Source organism: Mesocricetus auratus, unplaced genomic scaffold (assembly GCF_017639785.1).
Source record: "Mesocricetus auratus isolate SY011 unplaced genomic scaffold, BCM_Maur_2.0 Super-Scaffold_100714, whole genome shotgun sequence".
Lineage (NCBI taxonomy): Eukaryota > Metazoa > Chordata > Mammalia > Rodentia > Cricetidae > Mesocricetus > Mesocricetus auratus.
Genome location: NW_024429270.1, coordinates 1,561,358 through 1,579,094, shown reverse-complemented (window position 1 = coordinate 1,579,094; position 17,737 = coordinate 1,561,358). Strand labels below are relative to the sequence as shown.

Sequence of the window (17,737 nt, the reverse complement as noted above, 5' to 3'; positions counted from 1 at the left end):
AGGGCTTTGGACATGTTAGACAAAATCACCACATTTCTGGATTCTTAAGTAGTTTTTATTGTATTAAAGTTTGATTTAAGCATGTGTGAGTGTTTTATGTACATGTAAGTACATCATGTGTATACCTAGTGCTTAAAGAGCCAGAAGTGTCAGATCCTCTGCAAGAAGTTACTAGATGCCATGTGCATGGTGGGAACTGAACCTGTTAACTGCTCTCTCTCTCTCTCTCTCTCTCTCTCTCTCTCTCTCTCTCTCTCTCTCTCTCTCTCTCTCTCTCTCTCTCTCTCTCTCTCTCTCTCTCTCTCTCTCTCTCTCTCTCTCTCTCTCGCTCTCGCTCTCGCTCTCTCTCGCTCTCTCTCGCTCTCTCTCGCTCTCTCTCGCTCTCTCTCGCTCTCTCTCGCTCTCTTGCTAGCTCTTGTTTTTGTTTTTAAGACAGAGTTGTACTAGGCTGGCCTCAAACTTGGTAGCTTTCTAAGTGTTTAGATTGCAGGTATGGGCTATGATGTCTGGAGCTCTGGCTGGTGTACCTCCCAATGTAAGCCAGGCTGGCCTCAAAACTCAAGAGATCCACCTGTCTCTGCCTCATGAGTGCTGGGATTGAAGGCATATACCATCATACCCTGCTCTAGCCCTGGTTTTTTAACATATAATTCTATGGTGTTAGTTGCATTTGCGTTATTGTATAACTGATTTCAGAGGCTTTTTATCGAGTTGTTTGTTTGTTTGTGCTTTTGGTTTTTGAGACAGGGTTTCTCTGTGGCTTTGGAGGCTGTTCTGGAACTAGCTCTTGTAGATAGACCAGGTTGTCCTCAAATTCACAGAGATCCGCCTACCTCTGCCTCCCAAGTGCTGGGATTAAAGGCATTCGCCACCAACCCCCAGGCTTGTTTGTTTTTGAGACAAGGTTTTTCTGTTTAATAGCCGTGGCTGTCCGAGAACTCATTGTGTACACTAGGCTAGCCTCAAATTTACAGAGATCTGCCTGCCTCTGCCTCCTAAGTGCTGGGATTAAAGACTATACTGCCATGCCTGGGCCAGAACCTTTTATCTTGTAAAAATGTTCTTCCTTTTATCAGCCACTGTTTGAATGTACCTCTCAGACAGAGCTATGTGAAAGCATGAGAGAGGTAAAAACACATGGCAGTAAATACAAAGGGTGAACACTGGAATTTTTTAACCTATTATGGTATAAAAATAACTTGATTTATTTGACTTTTAGCTGCCCAGTTTATCAAACAGAAGCTTCCAGATCTTCTGCGCTCTTACATAGACGCAGACGTCAGTGGAAATCAAGAAGGTGGCTTCCAAGATATAGCAATAGAGGTCCTACATCTCCTACTCTCCCATCTCCTATTTGGGCAGAAGGGAGCCTTTGGAGTTGGACAGGAACAGATAGACGCTTTTCTTAAGACACTGCGCAGAGGTAAGTCATAGCCTATCACAGTGGTCACAAACCATGATAAAAAAAAAGCATGTTGAAATGTAAGTGAAGATGATTTCCTGTTCTTTGTTTTTAGTCTTAAAAGACTATAATATTTTAAAAATAATAGTATTAAAAAACCCTAATTTCATCTGTGATGTTTTTGTTATGTAAGTATAATCACGTGATGCTGGTACCATTACTCTACTGCCTTTTCTCCACTTTAGGGAAGGAGACCGCATTATGGGATAGGCTGCTTTTAATTTGAACATTTGGACATTTTTTAGTTTTTGGTTTTCAGTTTGTCACCTTCGTTATGCTGGAACTCTGTAGACCAGGCTGGCCTGGAACTTAGGTTTGCCTGCCTCTGCCTCCTGAGTGCTGGGACTAAAGGCATGTGCCACCAGGTCCAGCTAGGTTGGCCACTTTTAATATTTGTATTATTCCTCAGTAGTCTGCATTGTAATTCAAGATCAATAAATCCCCACCCTCTTGTCCTCAGAAAAGAGAAGTAGGACTCTTCTTTACTATGTTGTTTGTGTAGTTTAAGCAGCACCAGCTTTTTCAGTCATAAGAAGCTTTTAAAGTTGTAATGCATTCTGTTCCCCTGTAATGAATTCTGTCCCTTATAAGGGGATTTTCCTGTAAAAGTTTAGTATATAGTGTGAGTTGATAAACACACTTGTAGAGCAGTTGTTTTGAGATACCCAAAGATCAAATTCTAGGGTTGGTTTGAGGTCATATTGTGGGTTAGCTTGGGTAAACTCTAAACTTTTTGATACAGGCTCATTTTTATGTAGTCCTAGCTGTCCTCGAGTACACGTAAGAGATGAACCTGCATCTACCTTCTGAGTGCTGGGATTAAAGGTGTGAATGACTAAACCCAGCTTTAAACTGATTTCGAATATAGTTTGCAGAAGAATTGGGATTGAAGGAATTTTAAAGCAATAGCAGAAAGAGATGTGCATTTATGTATTGCTGGGCATTGAACCCACGGTCTCAGGCATATTACACAGACTCTAAATGTGCTGGCTCTTTAGCCTCTAGGTTGTTGTCTTTTAGTTGTTTATAACAGTTGTATTCCTTTTCTTTCTTCAGATTTTCCCCAAGAGCGTTGTCCTGTGGTGCTTGCACCACTTTTATACCCTGAAAAACGGGACATTCTAATGGACAGGATCTTGCCTGATTCTGGAGGGGTAGCTAAAACCATGATGGAGAGCTCTCTGGCTGATTTCATGCAAGAAGTAGGCTATGGCTTTTGTGCAAGGTTGGTAGGAAGACATGACAAAATTGTAGCTTTTCAATAAGCATAATTATTGAAAATAAGTACACAAAATAGTTACGTGCATCAGGATTGTTGCTTCTGAATTTTAACCTTTTACCCTAGTGTTGGAGTCTGCTATAAATATTTTAGAGCTTGACTTGTGACTTCTCATCCCTACAAGTTTCTAAAATTTAGGAACCAAGTTCTTAGTTTATTTGCCAGGCTAGTCATACTTTATTTAGCATATGTATTCACTGTGCTATTTTCAATTAAACTTCTAGAAGAGGATAGAAGTTTTTTTTTTTTTGGAGACAGGGTTTCTCTGTGTAGCTTTGTAGACCAGGCTGGTCTTGAACTCACAGAGATCTGCCTGCCTCTGTCTCTTTCAGTGCTGGGACCACCACTGCTTGGCTACATTTCAAGGTTTTCTAAATACTATTCGGATTAATCTTTGAATGTGAAATTAGTTCTATTTTGGTGCTGATGAGAAGCTCAGCTGGTAAAGGTGTTACTGAGCTTGATGACCTGAGCTCAGTCTCTGGAGCCCATTTAATGGAAGGAGAGAACAGATTCTACCCAGTTGTCCTGGTGCCTGAACAAATGACACACATGCATGTGTGTGTGTGTGCGTGCACAGAGTGAAATTTTAAAAATGAAGTTGAGCCAGACAGTGGTGTTGCATGCTTTTAATCCCAGTACTTGGGGGGCAGAGGCAGGTGAATCTCAGTGAGTTGAGGCCAGCCTGGTCTAGAGTGTGTTCCAGAATAGCCAGGACTGTACACAGAGAAACACTGTCTCGAGAAAAATGAAGTTGATTCATACTAAAAATTGATACTATTTTTGCTTTTTCAAGACAGGGTTTCTTCTGTGTAGCCCTGGCTGCCCAGGAACTTTGTAGACTAGGCTGGCCTCAAACTCTCAGAGATCAGCTTGCTTCTGCCTCCCGAGTGCTGGGATTAAAAGCGTGCACCACCACATGCCCTTTCTTTTTCTTTTATTAAAGATTTATTTATTTATTGTGTTACAGTGTTCTGCCTGCATGTATCCTTGCATGACAGAAGAGGGCACCACATCTCATTACAGATGGTTGTGAGCCACCATGTGGTTGCTGGGAATTGAACTCAGGACCTCTGGAAGAGCAGTCAGTTCTCTTAACCACTGAGCCATCTCTCCAGCCCACACTTGCCCTTTCTTAAGCTAGTGATTTTTATGTTTCTAGTTGCATCAAAGCAACACATCAATGTCCCTGTGTTAAGGGTTTCACACCACAGCTCATTTATTAGTAGCCCTTTTTAGTCTTGGACTATGATGTTGGAAGTTAGCATATTTTTAAAGTAATATTTTTGTTTCAGTGTTGAAGAATGTCGAAATATAATCATGCAGTTTGGTGTTCGGGAGGTCACAGCTGCCCAGGTTGCCAGGGTTTTGGGAATGATGGCTCGGACTCATTCAGGATTAACGGATGGTATTCCATTACAGGTTTGTTGACTTTAATTGTTATGCCAAAAGACTTCAAATTCTGTCCTCTTCTGTTTATTAAATTGCAGTATGATTGATTGATCTAAAGATGAGATGAAAACATTAGATGGATTTGCTTAATTGTAGTTTTACTTTTACAGAGCATCTCTGCTCCTGGCAGTGGAATCTGGAGTGATGGAAAAGATAAAAGTGAGGGCGCACAGGCACACACATGGAATGTAGAGGTTTTGATTGATGTTCTTAAAGAACTGGTGAGTACGTGTGATTAGGGCTTGGATTCATAATTACATGTCCTCAGGAGAGTTTTGTTATTGTTTCTTTTATAAGTTCTATGGTCACCTGAAGAAGAACAACAGTGTTTTGTAATATCTCAACTTTATTGGTTCAAAAAATGAAGCATTTATAGTAATTATGTACATTAAATAGTACATAATCAAATTCAAGCCTCCCATCCCTCCATTAGGAACTGTCAATTTCCAGTTGTGTGTATATGGATGTATGTAGAGGCCCTAGGTGGCCTGTGGATGCCTCCTTCTCTGCCAGTTTTCATCTTATTTTTGAACCAGTATCTTACTGAATATAAGGTTCATTGATTCTGCTAGGTTGTTTCTGGCTAGTGACCTCCACAGATCCATCTGTTGTGTTGTCTCCATCTCCCATCCATCCATTGATTTTGGATGCATGCCACCATGCCCAGCTTTTTTGGAGGTGCGAGGTATTAGACTGTAGACACAGTTTCTAATCTGACTGGTCCCAGGGCTATTGAGCCCCAAATAAACACACTGAGACATATTAATTATTAAACTGTTAGGCTAATAATTTAGGCTTCTTACTGGTTAGCTCTCTTAATTATCAACGCATTTCTATTAAAGTATCTCCACGTGGTCTTATCCTACCAGAGAATCTTGCTCCCTCAGCAGCTACATGGCATCTGCTCTGGTGACTTCTCTTTTTCCTCTACCCTGCATTCTCCTGGTGTGGTAGCCCTGCCTATACTTCCTGCTTGGTTACTGGTCAATCAGTGTTTTATTCATCATCCAATAAGAGAAACATATACAGAAGTCCCTTATCATTGGACTCCGTGTTCTTGAGGCTGGCACAAGGAAGCCATGGCTGTCCTTCCTATTTTACATTCCTGAGCTAAAATGGTGAATTGGTTTCTGGGTATTTTTGAGACAGGGTTTCTCTGTGTTACAGCTTTGACTGTCCTGGAACTGATTTGTAAACTATGCTGACCTTGAACGCACAGAGATCCCATCTGTCTCTACCTCCCAAGTGCTGGGATTAAAGACTTGTGCACCACTGCTTGGAAAAATGGTGAATTTTTAAGTGTAGACTTTGGTCAGGTTCTAGGATGGGCTAAATGGTTGTAAAGTAATAGCTGATAAAATATTGAAAAGGCAAGAATGAATTTTTTATATGTGCACCAAAAATTGTTATACATTGGTATTTTTTTATTTTCTGATTATTCAGAGACTAATTGGCCCTTTATGTAAAAACAAAAACACACCTGAATGAAATAAGGAAGTGCTTAATTAAAACCTAAAGGACAAATTGGAGGGATTTACGATATTTATGCAGCAGGAAAATAGTAAATTCAGATGTAGTATATTACTTGATAAGATCAGAGAATGAAATACAAGAATTATAGGACTGGAGATAAGCCTTAGCAGTTGTGAGTACTGGCTGTTCTTCCAGAGGATTTGGGGTTCAATTCCCAGCAACCACATGACAGTGCAGAACTGTCTGACTTCAGCTCCAGAGGAATCGACACCCTTACATAGACTATATACAGGCAAAACACCAATGAAATAATAATTTAAAAAATTGTTTATCATTGGTTGGAGTGGTGATGCATGCCTATGAGGCAAAGGCAGGAATATTATACAGGTGGAAACCCTCTGCTCTGCATAACAAATTCCAGGCCAGCCAGGCTATATCACAAACTGTCCTGAAAAACTGAACAGACAGTAATAGTTTTTAGAGTGAGTTAAATGAAGTTAGCAATGTGACTCAGAGGTACTTACCTAGCATGCTGAAAGCTATGTTCAGTCTCTTGCACAGTAGAAAAGACAAGCCACCAATCCTTTGTCCTGGAGCTATGTAGCACGTAGTATGGCCTTCAACTTGAATCTTCTACCTCCTGGGTGCTGGGACCACAGACATGTACCACCAACCTTGGTAGGAATTGAGTCTAAGACTCAGTACATGTTAGACATTCTGCCAAAGCTGTTATACCCTCCTCATAACTCTTACCAGGCATTGAGGTATTTATCCTAGTTCTCATTTTTAGTTTTCCGGTTTACAACTTACTATGAAGACCTAGTTGCAGAAAATCCTTGTGTTCTCTCATAACTTCACTATTAACAGAAATTGGTTTTACTCTATTTTCTAATAGCTTCAGGGATCAAACCCTTCTCAGACTTACAGGGATTTTGTAGGTGTGCCCCTCATTTTGCTGGAAGGGCACTGGGATTCCAGGGTCACCCACATTGTAACATCGTTGGTTCTGGAGGTTCAAACTCAAGTCATTAATATACCAAGTGCCTTACCTCTTGAGCCATTTATGTATTGCTCAGCAATACATAAATGCACATCTTACCTCTTGAGCCATTTTCCTAGCCTTTCACCATACTTTTTTGAGATGGTCTCTAATTTTACCTGGAGCTCATCAACTTGCCTAAGGTCACCTGGTCACTGACCTCTAGGGACTGTTTTCTCAGCACTGAGGTTACAGATTGTGTTACAGATTGTGTCATTTGTTTATTTGAGACAGGGTGCAACTGCCTTTGTCTCTGAAGTGCTGGGATTATAGTCATTCCTAACTTTGTTGCTTTTTCAAACATGGGTTCTTGGAATAACTCACCAAATTTCACCTGGAACTAGATATCTCCTCAGTCTAACTGTTTTCAACCTAACTAGAGCTGTGACCCTTTAATATAGTTCCTCATGTTGTGGTGACACCCAACCATAAAGTTATTTTCAGTACTACTTCATAAAAGTATAATTGTGCTATAATGTAAATACCTATGCTTTCTGATGGTCTTAAGCGACCCTGGTGAAAAGGCCTCTTGACTCCCCAGGGGTAGCAACCCCAGGTTAAGAACCACTGCTCTAGTTTTTTCTGGGGTTTTGTATATTTTTTTGTCACTTGTTTCTTTCTTTGTTTTTGTGATAGAGTCTGACATGGTCTAGATATTTTTTTGTTGCTTCTTTTTATTTTTTGAAAACTGTTACTTTGCCCATGGAACTTGACTTCCTCCTACTTGAGTCTTTGTTACAATTTCTTAATAGTACAGCTGTGTTGCTTAACAAAGGGTATCATTCTGAGAACTATTTTATTAGGTAATTTTGTCACTGTGCAGTCAGAATACTATGTACCAACAAAAGTCTAGGAGGAATAGTGTACTACTGAATACTTGTCCTCTTAACCCCTCCTAACCTGTGCAGTACTGTACTGAGTATTGTAGATAGTTGTAATACAATGTTATGTATTTGTTTACCTAAACATAGTAAAATTGCAGTGTTAAAAAAAAGTAGGGCTGTGTGTATAGGTTATCTGTAGAGCACTTGTGTAAGAGAAGCAAGGCTCCTGGTTGGATCCCTAGCACTGCAGAAACTAATGGAGCTCAAGGGACTGAAAAATTATTTGCAAAGGCCCAGGTTATAAAGTGTATGTTATTGTTATTAGATTTTTGTTTTTGTTGTTTTCCTTTTTATTAAAAGATGGGGTTTGTTTGTGTATAGTACTGGCTAGCCTGTAACTTCATATGAAGACCAGGCTTGTCTAGAATTTACAGAGATGGCCTCTGCCTTCAGAGTGTTCGGATTATACAGACAAACACTACCATACCTGGCTTGTTAAGACTTCTTAAAAGGCATAGATGTAGGCTCTTTTTATTTTAAAGAGTAGTTGGAGAAATGGCTTAGAGGTTAAGAGCACTTGCTCTTTCAGAGGACCTACATTTGGTTCCCAGCACTCTCATGATGGATGGCTTACAACTGTCTGTAATTCCAATTCAAGAGTATTTGATGCCTTCTTCTGACCTTGATGAGAACTAGGCATACACATGGTACATAAACATAGTAGATACACATACATGCAAGCAAAATATACAGAAAATAAAAATAAACCTTAAAAGGAAATCTTTTTTTTTAATTTCAAAAGATCTTTAATAGGACTGGTGATATAATTCAGTGATAGAGTATATCCTAGCATGAAGGAGGCCCTAGATTCAATCTTCAGCTTCACAAATTTTCAGTGCATGATAGCTTTGACTTTACTAAGGGGTATTATTTTGAGACAGGATCTGACTGTGTAGCACAGACTGAGTAGGAATTCATGATCTTCCCGGGTGGGCCTACTGAGGCCTGAAATTGTAAAAATGTGTTTCCATACTCAGCTAATTTTTAATATTGTTCATTTCCATTCATGTAGACTTGTGATAATACTGAATTTAAATACATATATAATTCAGTGCTATATACTTTCAGGATGTCTATTCTTGAGAAATTGGCAGCCTTAACCAGAAATATGTCTCTGGTGTTTTACTTCTTTTTCATTTTAGTTTAGTTTAGAAATAGATAATGAATCTTTCTTTCTTTCTTTCTTTCTTTCTTTCTTTCTTTCTTTCTTTCTTTCTTTCTTTCTTTTTGGTTTTTCGAGACAGGGTTTCTCTGTGGCTTTGGAGGCTGTCCTGGAACTCACTTTGTAGACCTGGCTGGCCTCGAACTCACAGAGATCTGCCTGCCTCTGCCTCCCGAGTGCCGGGATTAAAGGCGTGCGCCACCAGCGCCTGGCGATAATGAATCTTTAATGTTACAGTGTTACTGAAAACCTGTGTTTTGATGTCCATTCATCCAGACCTTTTAAGAAACTGGGTGTGGTGGCACACACCTTTAGTCCCAACACTTCAGGCTGACCTCTCTTGAGTTCAAAGCCAGGCTGGTCTACGTCTACACAATGAGTTCTAAGCTGCCCGGGACTGAAATTTTTATAAAGTAAGACCTGGTCTGGGAAAAGTGAAACAATGAAAAAAACCTTATAAGAAGCTTTTTGAGCCGGGTGGTGGTGGCACATGTCTTTAATCCCAGCACTCGGAGGCAGAGGCAGGTGGATGTCTGTGAGTTCCAGGCCAGACTGGTCTATAAGAGTTGGTGCCAGGACAGCCTCCAATGCTACAGAGAAACTCTGTCTCAACCACCCCTCCTTTGAAACTGCTAAAAATCTTTGATATTGATGGGTAGGTTAGATAGAGTACTATCAATTTCAGACTTTTTGATTTGGCCAAAGCATCAGTATTTGCTCCATATTTTTTCCTTTAACTTTGAAATGTTTTCATTTTTTTAGAACCCGAGTTTGAATTTCAAGGAAGTAACTTATGAATTGGACCATCCTGGATTTCAAATTCGTGACAGCAAAGGACTTCACAATGTGGTTTATGGTATTCAGAGGGGCCTGGGCATGGAAGTGTTTCCAGTGGATTTTATATATAGGCCTTGGAAACATGCAGAAGGCCAGGTAAGAATGATGCTTCAGTTATAGAGTGAAGAAATAATGATGACTTCTTTTGTTAGGCCAGTTTACCCATTGATTGCAATATTATACTTATTTTGCATAGCTCAGGAAACTGGTTTGCTTGCCATCAGGTTTATATTTATATTTTCAGTTTTAGTTCTTTGAGGTGCAGCAGTTAAGCTCTTCCAATTTGATTATGTTTATAAGACAATTTTATTGTCCCTTTCTATCTTCTGAATTACCTGGTCTTCAAAGGGCAAATAGTTCTTTTTTTTTTTTAAGGGCAATTATCTAACAACCCTGAGAGCCTCATGAAAGTGGTTCATATTTTTAAGCATTCCTAGTCCTTGATGGCAATACAGACTTTGTCTTTCTGTTGCAGCTCTCCTTCATTCAGCATTCCCTTATAAACCCAGAAGTCTTCTGTTTTGCTGACTACCCCTGTCATACTGTTGCCACGGACATTTTGAAAGCACCACCGGAGGATGACAATCGAGAAATTGCCACATGGTAAATATTCCTGCAAGTAACAGTGTTAATATATTTAAAGGAAATTTTATTTTTATTTATTATGCATATAGTCTTCTGCCTACATGCAAAAGGAGGGCAACAGACTTACTGTAGATGGTTGTGAGCCACCATGTGGTTGCTGGGAATTAAGCTCAGGACCTCTGGAAGACCAACTAGTACATTTTTAAAATCCTTAAATTTTATTCATTTATTTATTTATTGTGTATACAGTCTTCTGCCTGCATGCCAGCAGAGGGCACCAGATCTCATTCAAGGAGTGAGCCCCCATGTGGTTGCTGGGAATTGAACTTAGGACCTCTGGAAGAACAGTCAGTACTCTTAACCACTGAGCCATCTCTCCAGCTCTGAAATTTTATTTTTAATGAGGTGATTTAATAAAGGTTTTTAGAAGGGATGTTGATGAATAAAAATTCTTTTAGTTACATTGTCTCTAGTGAAATTTTTATTTTTGTGAGTTGTGATATTTAGGTACTTTTTACAGTTAATCCTAGTTGACTTAAGTGTCTTAGCATTTCTGGGACAGAATGAAGCCACATGCCAAACACTTTAGTTGTATACATCATTTGTCTTCTAGACACTTTCATAGTATGCCCTTATCCTTTTCTTCAAGGACTAAACGTACAGTTAGATTTTTAGATATGATTTAAGTCAGCCAGATTTTTTTGTTTTGTTTTTAGAGACAGGGTTTCTCTATGCTGTATTGGAGGGTATTCTGGAACTCGCTCTGTAGACCAGGTGGCCTCGGACTCACAGAGATCTGCCTGCCTCTGCCTCCCAGGTGCTGGGATTAAAGGTGTGCCCCACCCGGTGAGTCAACCAAACTCTAACTAATTAGTGTTATGCACTTCACATGTACACTGCATTAGAAGACAGTGACTGAAAACTTTGCATTGCCATAGTGTTAAGGCTATATATTTTGATACACATTTTATCGTAAAAATTATCTTATTAATATGTATATTTCGAATTTTTTACTATTTCTGTTATTATGCAAATGAGTTGATGGCTGCTTTGAATTTCTTTTTAAAGTACATAAATTAATCTATAGTCCTGGCAGCAGGTACCCCTCCAACACACAATGCTCATGAAATGAGGGGCTTTACAACTTTTAAGGAAGTGCTTTCTTGCCTTGCTGTGTATAACCTCAGAAGCCTATGGGTAGTGTTTTAAAACTATACCAGACATGTAAGAATGTTTATTCCTGTCAAGTGGTGGTGGTGGTGGAGGCAGAGGCAGGTGATGGATCTCTGAGTTCAAGGCCAGCCTGGACTAGAGAGCTAATTCCAGGACAGCTAGGGCTGTTGCATAGAGAAACCATGTCTCAAAAAACAAGGTATGGTAGGAATGTGATTTATGTAATTTTATTCTGTAGCTGGTATTACTTAATTTGGGGTGAATTTGAAGGATAGGGATATAGCTCAATGGTAAAGTGCTTATAAGGACATGGTTTCTTTCAGTGTCCAGTGTCCAAGGAAGAAAGCAGTTTTTTATATTGTTAATTTCAGTGATCAAGCATCTTTCTTCATTCTTGTTAGGAAAAGCTTGGATTTGATTGAGTCTCTGCTGAGGCTTGCTGAGGTTGGGCAGTATGAGCAAGTGAAACAACTCTTCAGCTTCCCTATCAAACACTGTCCTGACATGTTGGTATTGGCCTTACTACAAATCAACACCTCCTGGCACACCTTACGCCATGAACTCATCTCTACTTTGATGCCAATTTTCCTTGGAAACCATCCTAACTCTGCCATTATTTTGCACTATGCATGGCATGGACAGGTAAGACAACTAATTTGCTTATCAGTTTTCCATTGCATTTATTGGCATCTTTAAAACCTCAGTGTTTTAAGGCTGGAGTGGTAGTTCAGCAGTTAAAGATTGCTCGCTGCTCTTAGAGGCCCTGGGTTCAGTTCCCAGCACCCACATGGATGCTCACAGCCATGTGTGACTCCAGTTCTAGGGGAGCCAAAAGTCCTCCTGGACTTGAGTGTCACCAGTCATTGCACATGATGCACAAGACACGCCTGCAGGCAAATCCTTCATAGGCTAAATAAATCTAAGTATCATACAAGATATACAAGATAAGTATCACACTTTTAAAAAGTCTCTCTTCTAAAGACCAATTTATTGTCATCAAGCAGATTTTATCTTTTAGAATCCTATAGTCAATTCTATAAAAAGTACTGGAGAGCAAGGATGCTAGATTAATATTCAGCATCCCTAAAAATTGCTACTTGCTGTGACACATTTTGACATTAATGAAGAGCTTACATAGTTACTATGAAAGCAAAAGGTCTTGATGTTGCTTTCTGCAATAAATTAGGAAATTCACAAATGAATCTTTATTTTGTTTTGGGGTAAAGAGTCATGTGTATTCCAGACTAGACTGGAAACCACTACGTAGTAAGATAACTTTCAGTTTAGGATTCCTGGGTTACTGTGGTGTTGAGGATTAAACCCAGGGCTTTTGAGTGTGCTAAGGAAGCACTCTATCAGGTCAGCTGTATTCCCCATCCCAAAGATAGCTTGAAATGGTATTTTTTATTGAATGAGAGAATGAGAATGTTTGCCTGGCTGGGAACGCTTGAGTGCTAAGATTTCAGGAGTGTACTACTATGCCAAGTTAGCCTTCCTTAGAATTTTTGTTGATGGTGGTGTGTTTTGAGTTTTTTTTATTGCAGGGTCTCTTGATGTATCAAATACAAACACTTATAGTAGTCAAAAACTCTTAACACACTGCATGATGATATTATAGGCACACATCCGTGCATTTGGTTATTATGTTTGAGACTTCATGTTTGAAAATAACAAGATTTCCATGCTCATAGCAAAACAGTTTTTGGAGTACTTGACTAGGTTTGGGATGATGTAAAGATTGTTACCATAATTACATACTTATTGACCTTGAGCTTATTAGTCTCTGTACTGATACTTCTTTTTTAAAAGCAGTACATGGAAAATTTGCTAGGCATATGTAATAATATTTATCAAATAGCTGGCAGGGTTGCCATTTAACCTTCCCACCTCCCCTTTTTCTTAGGGACAGTCGCCATCAATTCGCCAACTTATAATGCATGCAATGGCAGAATGGTACATGAGAGGAGAACAATATGATCAGGCCAAATTGTCTCGAATACTTGACGTGGCCCAGGACTTGAAGGTGATTTTAGAGAAATACAGCAACAGCGGTTTACTAATGATTAGTACATCTTAATGTAATATACATGTAGTAGGAATATTTTACATGTAACTAGCTTGTTTAAGATTTAGAATTTTGCTTTGTGCATTGAAAGGTAACAGAATGGTAAACATAACATTTAGTTTTGATTGGTCTGACTCAGATAAAGACTGGTTTGTTTGATTGATTGTTTTAGTGGTATTCACAATTGAATATCAGGGACTTAGACTTGGTAGGCAAACTGCCACAAAGCTGTGTAAACAGCCTTACAAGACTATTTTTTAAAAAAGTGATGAATGAGCTTTAGTCATTAGTAATATGGAGGTATAATTTTGTAGAAAGTAGGTTAATTTCAACTCTAGAAAATTTGTTACAATCTTCTGTTACTAAGTGTCATTTATCACCATGTTAATATCAGTGATGTAACTCTGTTTAGGTTATGTTAAACTTGCATGTAGATGCTAAAAAAAATGGGAAAGGGTCATTAGTTATACTCTTGCTTTGTTCTTGATACCTTTAATTGAAAAAAAGCCAAGTAGTTATATATGAAGACTGTCATGTGTTGACCTTTAAAATGGGGCCTTAATTCTAAATAGAGTACTTCCTTAAAAAAAAAAAAACCAACAAAGGAAATAGATTTTTTTTTGTTAATTGACTTGTATGCTACAAACAGGAAGTAGAAAATAGTACAAAGAAATAGTTATTACCTGACTTTGTAAATGTTCTGCTTTAGGCCTTGTCAATGCTGCTAAATGGCACTCCATTTGCCTTTGTTATTGACCTTGCTGCACTTGCTTCACGGCGTGAATACCTCAAACTTGACAAGTGGCTAACAGATAAAATAAGAGAACATGGGGTAAGCAGTAAGCAGGAATTGCTCATTCTTTAAAAATTTGGTGGCTAAAATGTCTAAAGAAAAAAAGGAATGCTACACCATTGCTTTACCTCTGAGCCACATCCGTATCCCAAGAAGCCCCCTTTATAATGACATGTAAAATCACATTTTACTATTGGTTATTGTAGATGGTAGTTACATTGTTTAGTTCTTTGATTTGAAAGCATTTAAGAAAAATGTAATGTACACTAAGGCCTTTTCTTTCTTTTCTTAAAGGAGCCTTTTATACAAGCATGCATGACTTTTTTAAAGAGAAGATGCCCTTCTATTTTGGGTGGACTTGCCCCAGAGAAAGATCAGCCGAAGAGTGCTCAACTTCCTGCTGAAACTCTAGCAACAATGTTGGCTTGTCTGCAGGCTTGTGCAGGGTAAGAATGTACTTGGAAATGACTTTATTGGGCCAGACTTGGGATGATGGTACATGACCATAACTCCAACACTCAGTAGGTAGATGGTGAATTATCATGGGTTTGAGGCCAGCATATTCTTCATGATTGAATTCCTGACCTGCCAATGCTTTGTGGAAAGACCCTGCCTGTAAAAACCAATCCAACCAATCAAAAAACTATGTTTAGTGACTGTTGATTTGGAGAAAGTAAGATTTGAAGGAATGACACTGGGGTGCTGAGGTCAGGTCCCCAAGGAAAATAGACATTGTCTGGAAACAAGTAGGGGTGAAGAGGAATGAATAAAGGAAGAGGAAATCTGTTGGTTTTTAGTCACAAGTCACTATAACATTAGCAGTGTGTCTTAGCACCACTGCTAAATGAAAATATAATTTCTTTGGTTTGTGTTCTCAAAAAGGTCATGCTGTATGGGTTTATTTATGGGCTTTGATTCTGTCTTGAAATACATATTTTGACTCCTTATTGCTGTGTCATACTGTCTTAATTAAAAGCTATTAAAGGACTTCGAATTTTCTTTTTGAAGTTCCTTGAATTTCTGTATGACTTTCAAGGTCACTTGGTACATTTCTGCAGATTGCAAAGCAGCTCTGGGATCACAATGAGAGTGTTTCATCTTCAACTCATAGTTAGGCCTTACAGGCCTGTTTTCAAGCAAATAGTTGAGATTTATCCAGAAGTAATGTATAAGATAAGATTTTGTAGAAAGTAGGTTCATAGAAAATTGTCATCCTAATAAAATTAAGACTTCCAGTCCATGAACTGGGATGTCTTTGTATTTTAGTTCTTTGACTATTTTGTTTTATGGTATTTTTGGTATACAAAACATGTCCTTTGCTGATTAAAGCAATTATCAAAATGTATTGTGTGTGTATACATCTCTGTATAAGTGGACTTGAGAGCAAAGGGGTGAAGGTCAGAGGACAGCTTTCGGGAGCCAGTTCTTCCTGCCACCATGCAGGTTCCAGTCATTAGGCTTGGCAGCAGGTGCCACCTCACTGGCCCCTGTGAACATTGTTGCTCTTGTCTTACATGATGGAAATGCCTCATTGTCCTCTTCCAGACTCAGGGCAAAGGTTTATGTGCTTTACTATGTTGATACCTGTGGGTTGTCATAGGTTTCCTTTTTCAGGTTGAATTCCTCTGTCTTCTGGATGATAAGGCTCACTGTGTTGCACAGGTTGGCCTAGAACTCATGTTCACAGGGCTGACCTCTAACCACTCAAACAACCTTCTTGCCCCGGCTTCCTAGTCTGGGGATTAACAGTTGTTAGCCCAGTTTATGTGATGGTTATTATGAAAGGGTTTTGTCAAAGTCCTTTGTGCTATTTGGTAAGGCTGTGTGAATTGTTTTTTATTCTCTTGGTATGTGATCTCATATGTACTTACATATTTTCAGTATGATGTTGAGTCATTCACTAGTATTTAATTGGGAGATTTTATATGTCAATTCCTTTTTTGTAGTTTTGCTGCATTTGTCCACTACTGTTGACTTCATAGAAGTCATAAGTGCTTTCCAAAGTTTTCTGAGTATAGGTGTTTATTACTATTGTCATTTTTAAGAAATAGGATCTTACTAGCTGGGCTAGTCATAAACTCCCGGAGATAAGCAGTATTTCTGTTTGAGCCTCCTGGCTGCGAGATTATAGGCATGTTCTGCTTTGTGTGTTGCCCCGATTCCTTAATGCCACTAGTACAACATGTCTTTGTTTAAGTACGATTTTTTTCCGTAAGTTTTGAAGATAATCTACTGTTCAGAAAGTGCTGTGGTAAATCGCAGAGGCAAGGGCTGAGATATAATTGTATCCATGTGCTCCAGAATGAATATCTTATTAGATGATCATATTGATGCCTTTAGGTATTCTGGTCAATAGCAAGCGTATTTCATTTTCCTTTTCCTTGTAGGAGTGTTTCTCAGGAGTTATCAGAGACCATCCTCACCATGGTAGCCAACTGCAGTAATGTAATGAATAAGGCCAGACAGCCACCCCCTGGAGTTATGCCAAAAGGTCGCCCTCCTAGTGCTAGCAGCTTAGATGCCATTTCTCCTGTTCAGGTAATGAAATGCTACTACAGTTATTATCTCCATTTGTTCGTAGATTCAGAATAGATCAAGCCTCCTCTGCATCTTCAGTAACAACTTGAGTTTATTATACTTCAGATACCTGCATGTGTAGCGTATTTTAAAGGAGATCCTTCTGTAGGCATTATAGCTGAGGATAGACTTTAATAGTCAAATAAACACATGACTGAGAGAAAAGAAAAGGGTTTCTTTTTATAATTAGAATTACACTCTTGAGAAAATAAGCACTGCCTTTGAATCTGATGTGTCTTGTTTGTAGCTTCACGGGCCAAGCAGCAGTACTAGAGCCTAACGACTTGTTATAAGTGGGCTCTTCAGCTCTCAACTGAACTGCTCTTTTAAAAACAAGGTACATTTCAGTTACTCCCTGACATCGCCGCCCCATTCTCTTTGGGAGCAACACATTCCACTTCTGTTTCAGATGCACTAAGTGGCAGGTTGGGGTTTTAAGGAAGGAAGGCACTTAGTGACTCTTCAGCGTCTACTTTACAAAAGACATTTGCTTGTCATTTCCCATACTCATGAAGGTGTGAAGTAGTGCCACAACTAAAATATTTGGAGTAGTTACTAGAATTTTTTTTAAAAATCTGTGTGAGTAGCACATCTTGTTTTTGCTGCTTTTGAAAATCAGAGGTGATCTTGTTGACCTTAAAATTTATAAAATCTGACAATGTGTTTTAACTGAAAGATAATTTCTAATACTTTTACTATGTTGTAAGTAAAGCAACAGGTTGAAATTAGTTTTAATAATGTAATGTGTACCCAATGTTATTAGTAAAAATTAGTGGTCAAGCAATAGGAAGGACAGTTATCTTGTTAGTTTTGTAGCTTCCTCCTATAGCTCTGGTACTTTATGGCAGGGCTTAATTAGTTTTTTTTGTTTGTTTGTTTGTTTGTTTTTTGTTTTTACGAGATAGGGTTTCTCTGTATTGTTTTGGAGGCTGTCGGTCCAGCCTGGCCTCGAACTC

The 17,737-nt window shown here is 38.9% G+C and overlaps 1 protein-coding gene and 1 non-coding gene across 6 annotated transcripts in view; both read left to right on the top strand.

Annotated features, from left to right (window-relative positions):
• Cnot1 (CCR4-NOT transcription complex subunit 1) overlaps nucleotides 1-17,737 on the top strand; it is an 82,685-nt gene that overhangs the window by 28,480 nt on the left and 36,468 nt on the right. For 4 of the 5 annotated variants that reach the window (XM_040740797.1, XM_040740795.1, XM_040740796.1 and 1 more), the window contains exons 7-17: nucleotides 1,220-1,423; nucleotides 2,519-2,687; nucleotides 4,037-4,163; nucleotides 4,304-4,414; nucleotides 9,514-9,684; nucleotides 10,064-10,191; nucleotides 11,748-11,988; nucleotides 13,250-13,369; nucleotides 14,121-14,243; nucleotides 14,499-14,650; nucleotides 16,592-16,742. In XM_040740797.1, coding sequence (XP_040596731.1) covers nucleotides 1,220-1,423; nucleotides 2,519-2,687; nucleotides 4,037-4,163; nucleotides 4,304-4,414; nucleotides 9,514-9,684; nucleotides 10,064-10,191; nucleotides 11,748-11,988; nucleotides 13,250-13,369; nucleotides 14,121-14,243; nucleotides 14,499-14,650; nucleotides 16,592-16,742 — 1,697 coding nt within the window. The remainder of the gene's footprint in view (nucleotides 1-1,219; nucleotides 1,424-2,518; nucleotides 2,688-4,036; nucleotides 4,164-4,303; nucleotides 4,415-9,513; nucleotides 9,685-10,063; nucleotides 10,192-11,747; nucleotides 11,989-13,249; nucleotides 13,370-14,120; nucleotides 14,244-14,498; nucleotides 14,651-16,591; nucleotides 16,743-17,737) is intronic. The other variant, XM_040740798.1, reaches the window with a different exon arrangement.
• On the top strand, nucleotides 16,992-17,126 carry LOC121137924. Its single transcript, XR_005875192.1, has one exon. It is a non-coding gene; the product is annotated as a small nucleolar RNA SNORA50 (small nucleolar RNA).